General features: G+C 38.8%; 1 protein-coding gene across 1 annotated transcript in view; it reads right to left on the bottom strand.

Moving 5' to 3' along the window:
- The window catches only part of LOC104962171 (anosmin-1-like), a 59,866-nt gene that overhangs the window by 30,148 nt on the left and 16,958 nt on the right, over window positions 1-12,760 (bottom strand). The window contains exon 3 of the mRNA XM_010790569.1: window positions 484-546. Within this exon, the coding sequence (XP_010788871.1) occupies window positions 484-546 (63 nt within the window). The remainder of the gene's footprint in view (window positions 1-483; window positions 547-12,760) is intronic.

Raw genomic sequence — 12,760 nt, 5'->3', positions numbered from 1 at the left:
CTAGCTTTAGCTAATAGCTCTGAATTACCCAGTGTTCCCAACCGGCCAGCCATTCAACCAGTAACATGCTTCAGTTATTGTGATGAAAAACTAATCTGAACACCACAGCGACTGGCTTTATAAATAATCATTTAGGGCCACACACATTATACACATAACTTTTACACTCTCACATGTATAAGCTCACAAACATGTTATTCACACACACACACACACACACACACACACACACACACACACACACACACACACACACACACACACACACACACACACACACACACACACACACACAGAGAGACAGAGACAGAAATACTCAGTCAGAAAATAGCTTCAAGGTGCCAACGAAAGCATGTTTCTGGAGCCGGAATGACACAGCCACCCAGGGTGTTGTGACACACACTAAGCACACACTAAGCACACTCTAAGCACACACTAAGCACACACACACTAAGCACGCTAAGCACTCTCTTTTTGTCTTACCTCACACGACTTTGGTGAATGCACCTTCCTGGTTTCCCACAGTTCTTTGCATGGCTGAAGGCACTACACATAAACAAATACATAGAAATAAACACAATGATACAATTATAAAAGACAACAATTGTATATCAACACGTTCTTCAAATAAAATGCTGTTAAACCGGAGATGATACCTTGTCCTCTTGTCAACTCATTCCTCATACTACCAGTTGTTATGTTTAGCTATGCTTCAGGCTGATATTTAACGGATCTATTGATCTATTTCGACATCAGAAAGTAAAAAAAACATTTCCAAAAGTTTCTAAACCAAGTGCAATATAACTTTCTTTGTCCACAGGCCAAATGGCTAGTGAATACATTGAATATTACCCGCCACTGAATTGATTGCTATTTCTGGGTATCTGTACTACATGTAAGGTATCGACCAAAAAATTCCAAAGGTATCTGCTGTCCACCCTTTCTGTACCCAGATCTAGAAAACATGATTTTTTTGTATCGTTTTGCTTGGAGCATTCTTCAGTTTTAGCAGTGTGTGATTGGCCCTCTACCACAGTGGATAAACCAATATGGTCTGTGGTGTGGTGAGGTTGAACTTAGTGTTTATCACAGAATTGGCAGCTAATATTTAACAGCACCATTTTTACAGTCAAGGGTAACATTTGGGGTTTTTCAAATGATACCCACAGATTACGTTTATTTCACCAGCATTTTACTTGGGCTTATTTTGAGCCCATTGTCTTTTCCTTTAAGTAGCTGAGTTCTGAATAATTGTAAGAACAAAGATAAATGACAAAGTGTCAGAGTTTTTGCATATCCAGGGCTCTCTGTGTTTAAGCTGTGAGGGAATAGAGAGAACACTCACTCCTGGAACACACATGCACACACTCATCTGGTTTGCCACCTCAATGAACTGGTGAATGATGGCTCTTACCAAATTAAAACCAGACAACATATAAAATCTGCGGTTTCACCCCAACCTCCTCCCTCCCTCACTCCCTCACTCCCTCTGTCTGTTCTCCACAGTGTGCCTGGCTTCAATCATTTCTCCGGATGACTCCATCTCACTGATTCCAGGGGAAAAAAACTATCAACAAAAAACTATAAAAATTCATCTTTTATACAAATAAATGGCTTCTGTTGCATTAAAATTATTCTCCATAATCCTAGGCTGTTTTAAAAAGGCTAATTTGCAGTGTGAAGACTATAAATACATTTAGGGTTATCATCACCCTCTAGCTATGCATTATAAAACCATGTAAGCGTTCATTTAATGTACTCAATAAAAGAGATTAACTTGTTGCTGGGATTCATAGAGCATCAACAAACCAAAGCCAGTCAAGCCAGATGTGCTGGTTTCTTAACATAAAATGGATTCTCAGTGGGAATCATGATAGCTGTTCAATGTTGTTGTTGCCTCATCTCCTACAAGTCATGGAAGAACAAAGTTTGTGTTAGCTAAAAGCAACACTCCACCCTGAAGTCTCCCTAAAGAGTAGTAAACACTCTTGCTCTGTGCTTGAAATACGACAGTAAAAATGTTCTTCTCCACAGGGCTGTAGTCAGATCAAATTGATGTTTGCGGATGGAAATTAGCTCAAAGCTAAATCTGGCACTGTTACGCTTGACACATTTTAATGTTTTAAGTGTTCATTATTGTGCATTGTCCCTGCCAAATAAACGATTAAATGAAAAAAAATTCCGGCTACAATCAATTCCAAAATTATCAATAAATAAATATGAATATCAAGAAAAATCAAGAAATTATGTCGATTAAGCGTGACCATAACGTTTTACCGCACATTGGTGCACCTCGTTGAAAAACAATTGTTTTCTATGGCTTTTTCAAGATTGTATAACTTTACCTTTTGGGGTCAAACAATCATGTTAACTGCTTTTATATTTTATTTAATAAAGAGGTAAACACAAATCTATCAATAAACATTGTCTCCTTGCTATTATACAGATACTGCTTCCCTTCTCAGGCAAATTTTATTTTGAGCAGGCACATGCTTTAATCTGGAGACTTTCAAAGCCATTTAAAATAAGGGTAGCCAATTTATTTTAAAGCATTTTTCCTTTTTTTTGTATATATATATATATACACTCTTTACATAATGGCAGCAAGCATATACCAATGTTTAAGAAGTCTGGGTCAACCACATACACACCTGTGAGTCTCTTTTTTTTACCACTTGTTGCTCACTTTTTCCAAATCTCCCTAAAAATGAAACGCACTAACCCACCATTCCCTACCGTCCACACGAACCAACCCATTGTCTATTTCACACGTGCACTTCACCTTGCATCCACTCATCCTTAGCTGCCAGTTTGATCAGTTACAGACATGTTTCATTTCTTATATCCTCCCTTTGTCCTCATTCTCCCTTCCTGTTCTTTTGAGTTCCTGTCTTCACATTTTCACCCCTTGTCTTCTGTGGACTTTTCAACTCTTCCTTTACATCCTTCCTTTCCTCACCTCAACACTTCCCCTCTCTTTTATTCTGTCCCTGTCATACAGGTTTTGTTTTTGGTGTTTACACATTTTTATATAAGCACGTGGGCCCTCCCTGTGAACTAAAGGTTTACATGTTATCGCAATCTCACAGGTTTGGGTTTTTTTCCTGTCATTATCTCTACTGTATTGTATTTAACAAAGGCACAAATGCCCCTAAAACTAGATAAACACATCCATCCTTCAGGTCTGCATGATAAGAGGAACATATGGGTGAGTTCTGTTTGCTTTCTCCCTTCTTTGACTAATGGTTAAATGTAATGCAGAACCATTTACATGCATTCGTATTAGAGTATTATTTTACAATAGGACATAAATATAAATGTAATAGTACAGTAGGGAGAGAAAGGCAACAGAGGTGAGACCTGGGGAGTCGAGGATAATGGATTTAAGCAAAAACACTCATGGTATGCACATGAGTCACACCTTACACTCTCAAATATCACTTAGATGTTGTAAATCACTGAAAGGTACATGCACTGTATTTGTGTAAGAGCAGCTGAGAGACAAACGGACACTTCTGGCCTTGAAAGCGCAATGATGAGTTATGCGTGGGAGTGAGAGAGCAGAGGTCAGAAGTCAGAGATGTTACTGTTTAACACACCAACACACTGTAACAGGGCCCAGATTAATGACCGCGTGTGTCTGTTTGTGTGCACAGCTTGCATGGGAGCTGCTCAGATATCTGTTATAATTAATCACACACACACATACACACACACCTTGTCTCTGGGCCCTCATCGGGGCCTCGCCTGCTGTTTTATGGCCTCACCTGCCACGATAGAGGGATGACAGCCACACTCAGCGAGAGGGAGGAGAGGAAATGGGAGAGGGAGGGGAGGAGAGATGTGGTTTCAGAGTGGATACAGAGGGGGGGGCGGGTGAGTGTCAGTTGAAAAGGAGAGAAGAGATGAAAGACACGTATTGAAACAGGTCCAGAGGAAAGAGAAAGAGACAAAGAAAGACAGCCACGGACCAGATGTGCTCACTCAGTCTCCAGTTCAGTGGGTGCAGTGTTTAAAACGATTATGTTCATTTATGTGTTCAGACTTTCATCGGTTGTTTAAATACTGTCCACCAATCAGAACATATGCTTAGTATTTAGGATTAGTTACCATTTAATTTATTTTGCTGTTCCTTGAGTTTTGATGTCAGCACTAACCCGGTCAAGGGCTAATCTCAGTCATAATTTTTTATTTTTACAAAACTGTTCTCAATTCCTAAATTTAACACAGGCATTTATTCTACAAAAGCCTTTAGCTATCAACAAAGGACGTCAAATGTGAATCATTGAATATAAACAAGCTGCAATGATATATATATACAGATCAGAAACTATCAGACCTTGTAAGACCTTTAAACCTCTCTCTATCCATGTGAATGAGATGGAAAAGAGTTGTAAAATGGTTGCTATGACTGCATACCCCAATATGGTGATATCCTGTGTGGTATTACCAAGTGAGAGCAGATTTCAGAAAAACCTGGTTCTTAAGAAAGTTTCTAGAAAATATACTCTTCCTCACGTTTTAAACACACACAAAAATTGAAAGTGATTTTCCATCAGCTTTTCTCATCTTCCACCAGCAGCTATTTTGAAAAGCTGAAAGCTCTGTTTGAAATGAAGAATAGCTTCCTCATCGTGTTTTCTACTGCAAAGCAATCCAGCAGATTTCCTCTAAAATCAGACCTGGAGGTTACTGCAGACCCAGTGACATAAGATAGAGACGTGACACAAACTGTGAAAATGTCTAATGAAATGTTTTTGAACCAACATTGTAATTGTTGAAACCCAATATTGGTCTAAGTAAAGTGTGTGAAATGTGATTCTTGAGAAAACTAGAAGAACATACACTATAAACATAACGATTCCAATAAAGAAAGATTGAAGAATACATGTGCAAAGGTTTAATAACTCTATGTGAATATAAATCCGAATTCAGTTCAACTCGTCAGGCCATAATTGTCACACTTGAAATGAATGAATGAGGAATGGTTAATTGATGTGACAGTTACTGCCATATTTAATGTACAATAAAATAAAAAGATCATGAAACATCTAGATTATAATAACTGTACCGTAATTGTTTTTGATCCAGGTGTCAACAAGTGTTCTTTTGATAGATCAGACTATATGCTAAAGGAGATCCTACAGAAGTTTTGTGAGGTCACGAACTCGCTTGTTTTATGTTTTGAACGTGCACACACATGCACACATCGACATACACACACTTCGAGATATGTAGTACCCAGAAGAAAAGTAGCAGAACAAATTCCACAAATCCCTTTGAAAAGCATTTTAGGCTTTTGCCAGACCTTTGGAAAAACATGTCCAACAACCAAAGCAAACTTAAGTCGGCAGCTTGCGGAGGAGTGGAAAGGCTGGAGAAAAGAGAACAGAGGAAAATGAGAAGAAGTCCTGAGGACAGTCAAGAAGACAAACGCTTCGCAAAGAGTCCAGTGGTGAAATGTCTTACCTCTCAAACCAAATGTGCCCACAATGACCTCAGACAAAATACTTTTCGTTATCTGTGTTTCTCTTAATCCTTTTTCTTTCTGTGCTTTCTCTGCATCTAAAATAGAACTAGTAAATTGTGCTTGATGGACTACTCTATTTCAGATGAAGAAATTATGGATAACAAACAGATTATTGTGAGCTGTGAGACCCTATATTGTGGCAGACTTACCTACGAATCCGGCATGTGGTCCCTTTATGCATGTTATGCCCTTGTCTGTATGTCCCTGTTTTAAATATATCTAAACTGGGCAAAAACATTAGTCATAAAAATCAATAATAACAAAGAACTGATTTATAAGATTAGCTGCTTTGTTAACTTTCTAAAAAGCCAAAATAAGAAAACAGAATCAATCAGGATCAGATTTTAAAATAAGGTGTATCCCCCTCAATGTCCTACCAGCATGATTTGGCTTTGCTAACAGTATTTAGACAGAATTGGCACCTAATGCCAAATAAATGTAAGATTTGTTAACCAAACATGTTAAAAACTACTGGACATGTCTGAATAGCAGAGGGGATGAAAAATGGTTCTGTCAAAAGGAAAAGAAAGTTAAGGAATTGAAATTTATGTGCAAGATATACAAGCTAGCACCCTGTTGTTTGCAGCTGCTGAACTGTGTTGGATTCTACTTTAATGTCTAAGGAGGAGAGTGAAACATGGGATTTGGACTGAAACAAAAGGATGACCGCTTGACTGTTAAAACTCTCGCCAACATTTTTCTTTTATAACACTGTGATTGTCGATTTCATTTTAAACCAACACTTGATTCGCAGCGGAGTGCGAGTCAGGACCTTCAAGACTGCCCGGAAAACAGTGGGCAGCCCACACTGGAAAGAGAATGAACTGCTGGCTGCCCCGACTGAATATCTGGGGATCATGTTCTAACTGAGGGTATGATGGAGAGTGTGTTCAAAGGTGGGTTGGTGCCCACTGCAGTAATGTAGATGTTGCATGGTCTGACGGTGGAACTGAGCCTGGAGACAAAGGTCTGAATTTATCCGGCAATATATTTTCCAACCCTACCCAAAGCTACGTTCATGAACTCGGAGTAGAAATCTCCCCCCTACCAAGCATGGGGAACTGGGAGGAACCCCCAAGGGAAACCAAGATGACGATGGAGGGACTGCATGTCCCACATGACCTGGGATTGCTTTAAGAATAGGGAGGAGAGGATGTGGCTAGGACATAAAGAAAATGTGGGCTTGGCTGCAACCCATGAACGAGATTGGTCAAGAATGTTCTCAACTATCTTATTACAGATTGTTAGAGGTGATTTGAGGGAGTGGGATACACTAAAAATGAATCTTGTAATCTTTATGGAGGATCAGAATATCCTCTAAAACATTGTATGCATTAGACAGTACTCAAAACCACACCGTTCTGATCCACAGTATGATGTTAAATCTATTCCAGGCATAGGCTTAGCATACAGACCTTTCCAACTAGCATAGTGAACCTCTGAAGAGCAAGTAATGATAATATAAAGATGAAATGAGTAACAGTGTCTTGATAGCTCTGCATCTCACACACACACACACACACACACACACACACACACACACACACACACACACACACACACACACACACACACACACACACACACACACACACACACACACACACCTGGTAGACATTACGTTTACTTTGCCTGTGTGTGAGAGATAAAAGAAGGAGGAGATGGACAGATGGAGGAATTGAGTGAGGGCTGTAGTTCAGGTTTAGGGAATTCCCATGTGTGTTTCCATGAAAAAGAGTCCACTGATGATGTGACACGAACCATATGTGTTGGGGCAACATCTGCCAGGTGTGTGTTTGTCTTCAATAGAAAAACCTCGCCCCTAACATCACAAAGGAACAGATAAAGCCCCACAGTTGATCGGACAATGCTTGCCTTTATTTATTTATCTTTTCCTATTTCATTTTGACTGCAAGATGCATTCAACTTACTCATGGGGTTATATGAAAAGTGTTCCTCTTTTTTGTTGATTGTTGTGATTTTTTTAACAAATTCTCCTGGGAGTCTGAGATTAAGGATGTTTGAAAGAAAGATATTCAAATATCTTGCTATTTTTAATTGTTTCATACCCTTTGCTTGTGAAAAGAGTTGAGCATCTCAAGCTTTCAACCTCTTAAGTGTGATAGATATATCGGGAAATTAAACTCATCCTCTAATTTTGCAGTGCGCCATGCTGTGTGTGTGTGTGGGTGTGTGACAGCGAGCGGATACACTGACTAAGTGTTACACATGTTAAAACTCAGTGAGAACAACTTCAGCACTCCTTCAAGTCTAAGGACCCAAAAAGTCATACTAATCCCCAAATTATTCTGTTGAAAATCTCTGTCATAAGTTAATGAATTTATTACACTGCCAAATGCTTTATGAGAACCTGCAGTGGAATGTACGCTGAGACCAAGTCACAGTTTGAGAGATTTAACTTAATAATAACCCTAGAATTGGGTTTATAAGCATGAATAAATTGTATCCCCCCCTGAGAAAAGTCTGAAAATAGTGTTTTTCCTCTAAAAGACCAACAGCTAAGGACCATCGAGCTCACAACTTCCTCCCTTCTGAGTTTCCAAAAGGTTCAGACTAAGGCCCCTTTATTGCACATATGGGGTCCAAAGCATCCAGTTGACTACAAAAAAAATACTTAAGCATTGGATTAAAATTTAAAAAAATGCCAGTCATAGAAGGTATAAAAAAAAAGAAGTATTTGAGAGCATTGGCCTCTGTTAACACTTCCAACTGTCAGTTAAAAAATAAGTACAGTAGTGTTTACCAAAACTCTGTCCAACCAGCAGTAGCATTACCAAGACCAAGAGTCACAAGCCAAGCTAGAGACGCTGTGAGGTTCACTGGTATTTTGAGCTAAATGCCAACAACATTATGGTAACATGCTCCCAATGACCGTGCCAACATGCTGATGTTTAGCAGGTTTAATGTTCACCGTCATACTTTGCCATAATGTGCTAATTATCACTCAACAAGAAGTACAGATGAGGCTAATGTGAACGTCATTAGCTGTGAGGGGATTTCATCGTAAATCAAAGAACTAGACAAATTGATATTTTGACCCGATGTTGGAAGATGATGAAAAGCCAGGAAGTTATTACAATCCATCCTGAGGGGAACATGAATGTCTATACAACATTTGATATATGGTTTTTGGGATATTTCTGTCTGGACCAAATTAGCAGACAAACCCATTGACATTGCCACAAAGCGCAACTAAAATATCTTTGTCTGTCTCTCTGTATTTGATTAAAACCTGTATTTGGAATCTTTAATTTACTAAAAGACAATGTCTACAACAAATGCTTGATTAACCAAATAAAGATAAGAAACCTTGGAATAATTGTTACCCTAATTACACAAAACAAAAGTGGACTGTGCTCAACGTGTAATGCTCCCAAGGTGCATCATGGTTAGAAAACAAATCGCAAGTCTTTAATATCTCCCACATATCCTGTTAATAAATACACACACCTTGGGAGCCTTACACGTTGTTGGACTTCCTCTGCCTTATAATTCATTATTTTTGATTAATCTTGGCGATTATGGCTGAAGAATGGGAAATATGTTTTTCTGTTCTAATTTATTTTTGTTGGCCTGCCCTGATGACTTTTACAAATTGGGCTGTTTCCACTTTCAACAGACTGTAAAATGTTAAAAATGAATACCTCTGCAATTAAAAAAAAAAGACAATGTGCAAAGTCGTGCATGTCTGTGCAGTATCAGCCTGTCTGAGAGGAGAACATTGCGGCAGCCCCCACCGCCCAGCTTAGAGACTGTTGTTGGATGTTGGTTAAAGCACACTGCCACAGTGGTATTCACACTTTTACAACAGCAGAACACAAAGCCAAGGTTATAAAGTGTAGACGTGCATTAATTTGGAAAATATTTTCTTTTCTCATTCTCTCATTGTTGAAATCTAAACATCAAGAATATAAACAAAGGAAGGGAGAGAAGGAAGGAAAGGCTGTAGATAAGTTAGGGTAAGGTCAAGGGAGCAGTGTGTTTGTGTTTGAGGTGGTGGGGGGGGGTTAGGTAAAGCTCATAGTTGCAGACTGATGTTTTGCGCAGTGCGGTATCCCCTGCAACCCTCTGTTGGTGGGAGGTGTGGAGGGTTGTAGACATTAACCCCATCTGAACTCAATATACACACACTACTGATATACGCCCTGAACGGATAGGAAGCTCGCTGTCTCAGGTCTGTTTAGTGCTCTCCCTTTGTCCGGCTGTCCATTTGCAGCAGAGCTTGGAAGTGTTGCAAGAAATAAAATACGACTCAGGTGTGCTTTTCAGCTGGGAAACAGCTTTTAGGTCTGAACCTGAACGGGGAGTTCAGAAAACACATCAATAAGAAAGCAGACAGAATCTTTCGAGAAGTCATTAATAACTTAGGGTCAGTAAGTAAAAGGTCTGGATGACAGACATTGGGCTGCAGATCACCCAGAGTCATTATTTAGTCCAGGAAATAATCTTTCATATCACATATTGTGCTTAGTGATCAATATAAAGTGTAATATGAGTTATTTTCTAACAGTGAAGATATCTTCCTGTTTTACCTTCTACCCTTTCTGATTAAAAACATCATGTTTTACCTAAATATATGGCACACATCCACAGTAATGTTGAAGAGAGAACAGACTGGCAGCTTAAAATACACAGCATGGAAACTCCTCCTGAATCAAATAATTAATTAGCACTCACACACACACACACAATCGTACACACACATACATACACTCACGGTGAAGCCTCTTGCGGGCAGTCTTAAAGTGGACCTACTGTATCATGCTATATTTGAATAATATAGTGTAGGACCATACCTATATAAGGCATATTTATACTTTTTATTTTTTTTAAATACCAAACAGATCATGCATTTTAGCCATTCCTCATTTCGCTCAATTTAACATTGTCTTTGCATGGGCAGATTCTGTGAGAACAGCACCATCTACAGGCCTGGCATATGTGCTACAGCGTCCCCAGCGCTTTCGAACGGCAATGTCCGTGGCTGTCTCCTCCTGATTGGTGGAGTTGGCCCAATAGCCGTAGCGCCACTTCTGTGACGTCATAGAAGTGTTCAAATCTGGATCAGTCTGTATCAGATCCGTTGCAGCCCCTTTTTAAGAGATTTGGGTATGGAGGAAAATAGAGAGGGTTGTGTTTTCTGACACTTGGTGAGTTCGCTGGAACACCGGGGAAACACATTCATGTATAAAAGACGTACAAAAGTGCATTTTGCATGATAGGTCACCTTTAAGATTTTCATTGCCATTTTCCTACACTGTAGCTATACTGTGCATAATGAAATTAAAGCCTTTGAATCATTGAATATCTGCCTTAACAAAAAGTTGTTAAAACAACCAAATACGGTTGAACATAATAAGTCGTAAACAAGTCCCCATCAGCACTTTATTTTTCTAGTTATTGCAAATATTCAAAAGTTTGCTGAGTCACAACATTTTTGTGTGTAGCTATAATAAATGTAGAAGCTTTAATTTATTTATTTTCAAAATATGGCCCACAATGCCATCACGTCTAAGTGCTGTGTGGTTGACCACTCTCAATTTAAAGTTGGAGCTGGATAGAGGCAAATCTCTCAACAGCTTTAAATTCCTCACAGTTTGCACATCAGTGCCCAAAGGGATACTGCCCGTTACCAACATTACTCCTCTTCTTTATGGTGAATTACCCCCACTGTCCACCAGGGGATATGACAAAAATAGCAATTTGTTTTTAAAGTTATTGTACTATAACCTAAGTTCAAAGTGGACATATCAAATAGGAATTACAAATAATTATTTTTTTGAAATGGAACACATTTGGCATTTTGGTCTATTACACAATATTTTGGCAAGCTTTCTCCCTGTTTCCAACCAGTCCTTACGTCCATTTAACTATAGCGTTAAATTTTAACGCTATAGGAAGCTTACGTTTGAGGATTATTTTTGAAACGTGTAAGTACTAAGCATTGCAAGCTGATCCTGTTCTAGGTTAGTTTATTGTTGTAAAAATGGGTATATCAGGTCAAATACCATGATCAATTAATTTAGGTCACTGTACGACTTGCACAAGACTTGTGAGAGTACATTCCACCAAACAGACCTGCGAACACGTGAACAGAGCAAAGCTCGTCCTGCGGACTGCGGTCACAAATGAGGTCAGTGTTTGGAGATGATCCACACATTGTCGCTGGCCTTCGGGTGGAGGTCTCTGTGGGAGCTGTCCAGCGTGCTGAAATTTGTCTGTACCGTTGTTGGCATTGTCCACTGTTCAGCCAAACACTATCGATTGATATATTCATAAATAATTGCATGTATAACTTTCCCATCCTTTTATTTGTCTGCAACCTTTATTCCCTGGAGCAGTGGATTGAGAGAAGATCTCAAGGCTATACAGGTGAGTTTTTATAATTCAAATAAAAACTATAGAACATCTTCCTATGAATGAATGAATAAATAAATCATTTCAAACGTGGATTAAGATGTAATGCATATATGTATACATATTTAAATGTTCACACAATACAGTTGACCAGCCCTTATAACATGTGCATAATAAACAGCTCTTAGGCTTTCAAATGTGCCTTATAAGTTAAGGAAAGACAATTTACAGAACAAATACATTTCTCAGTCATTCATTAATAACAAGCACAAGGAACCCCATTGGCTAAACAAATATAAATAAATAAAACTGAATGGTAAATGGTATTCCCGATCCTGCCTCTTCCTGTGTGTTAAAGCCAAATCTATTTGACTTTAAATAATAAAGCTAGAGGTTAACCCTTCAACGATAACAGGTTGTTGCAAATTACATCCCTCTCAAACATAATTTGCATAATACCAAGAGACAACTTTTCATGCATTCTTTTTAGGGCTGTCAGTCGATAAAAAATATTTAATCGCGATTAATTACATGATTGTCCATAGTTAATCACGATTAATCGCACATTTTGTATCTGTTCTAAATGTACCTTAATACTCTTATCAACATAGGAGTGAACAAATATGCTTTATGCAAATATTTGTTTATTATCATTTGAACAATGACAAATATTCTCATGAATATTAAACACAACAACCTCTGAACATTACAAATATTCGCCTCAATTCAACCTGGAACCTCTCTCAATACTGTGTGTGTGTGTGTGTGTGTGTGTGTGTGTGTGTGTGTGTGTGTGTGTGTGTGTGTGTGTGTGTGTGTGTGTGTGTGTGTGTGTGTGTGTGTGTGTGTGTG

Source organism: Notothenia coriiceps, unplaced genomic scaffold, assembly GCF_000735185.1.
Source record: "Notothenia coriiceps isolate Sejong01 unplaced genomic scaffold, NC01 NC01_scaffold00034467, whole genome shotgun sequence".
NCBI classification, from domain to species: Eukaryota; Metazoa; Chordata; class Actinopteri; order Perciformes; family Nototheniidae; genus Notothenia; species Notothenia coriiceps.
Note: the sequence above shows the minus strand (reverse complement) of the source record. Positions and strands in the feature narration are given on the sequence as shown.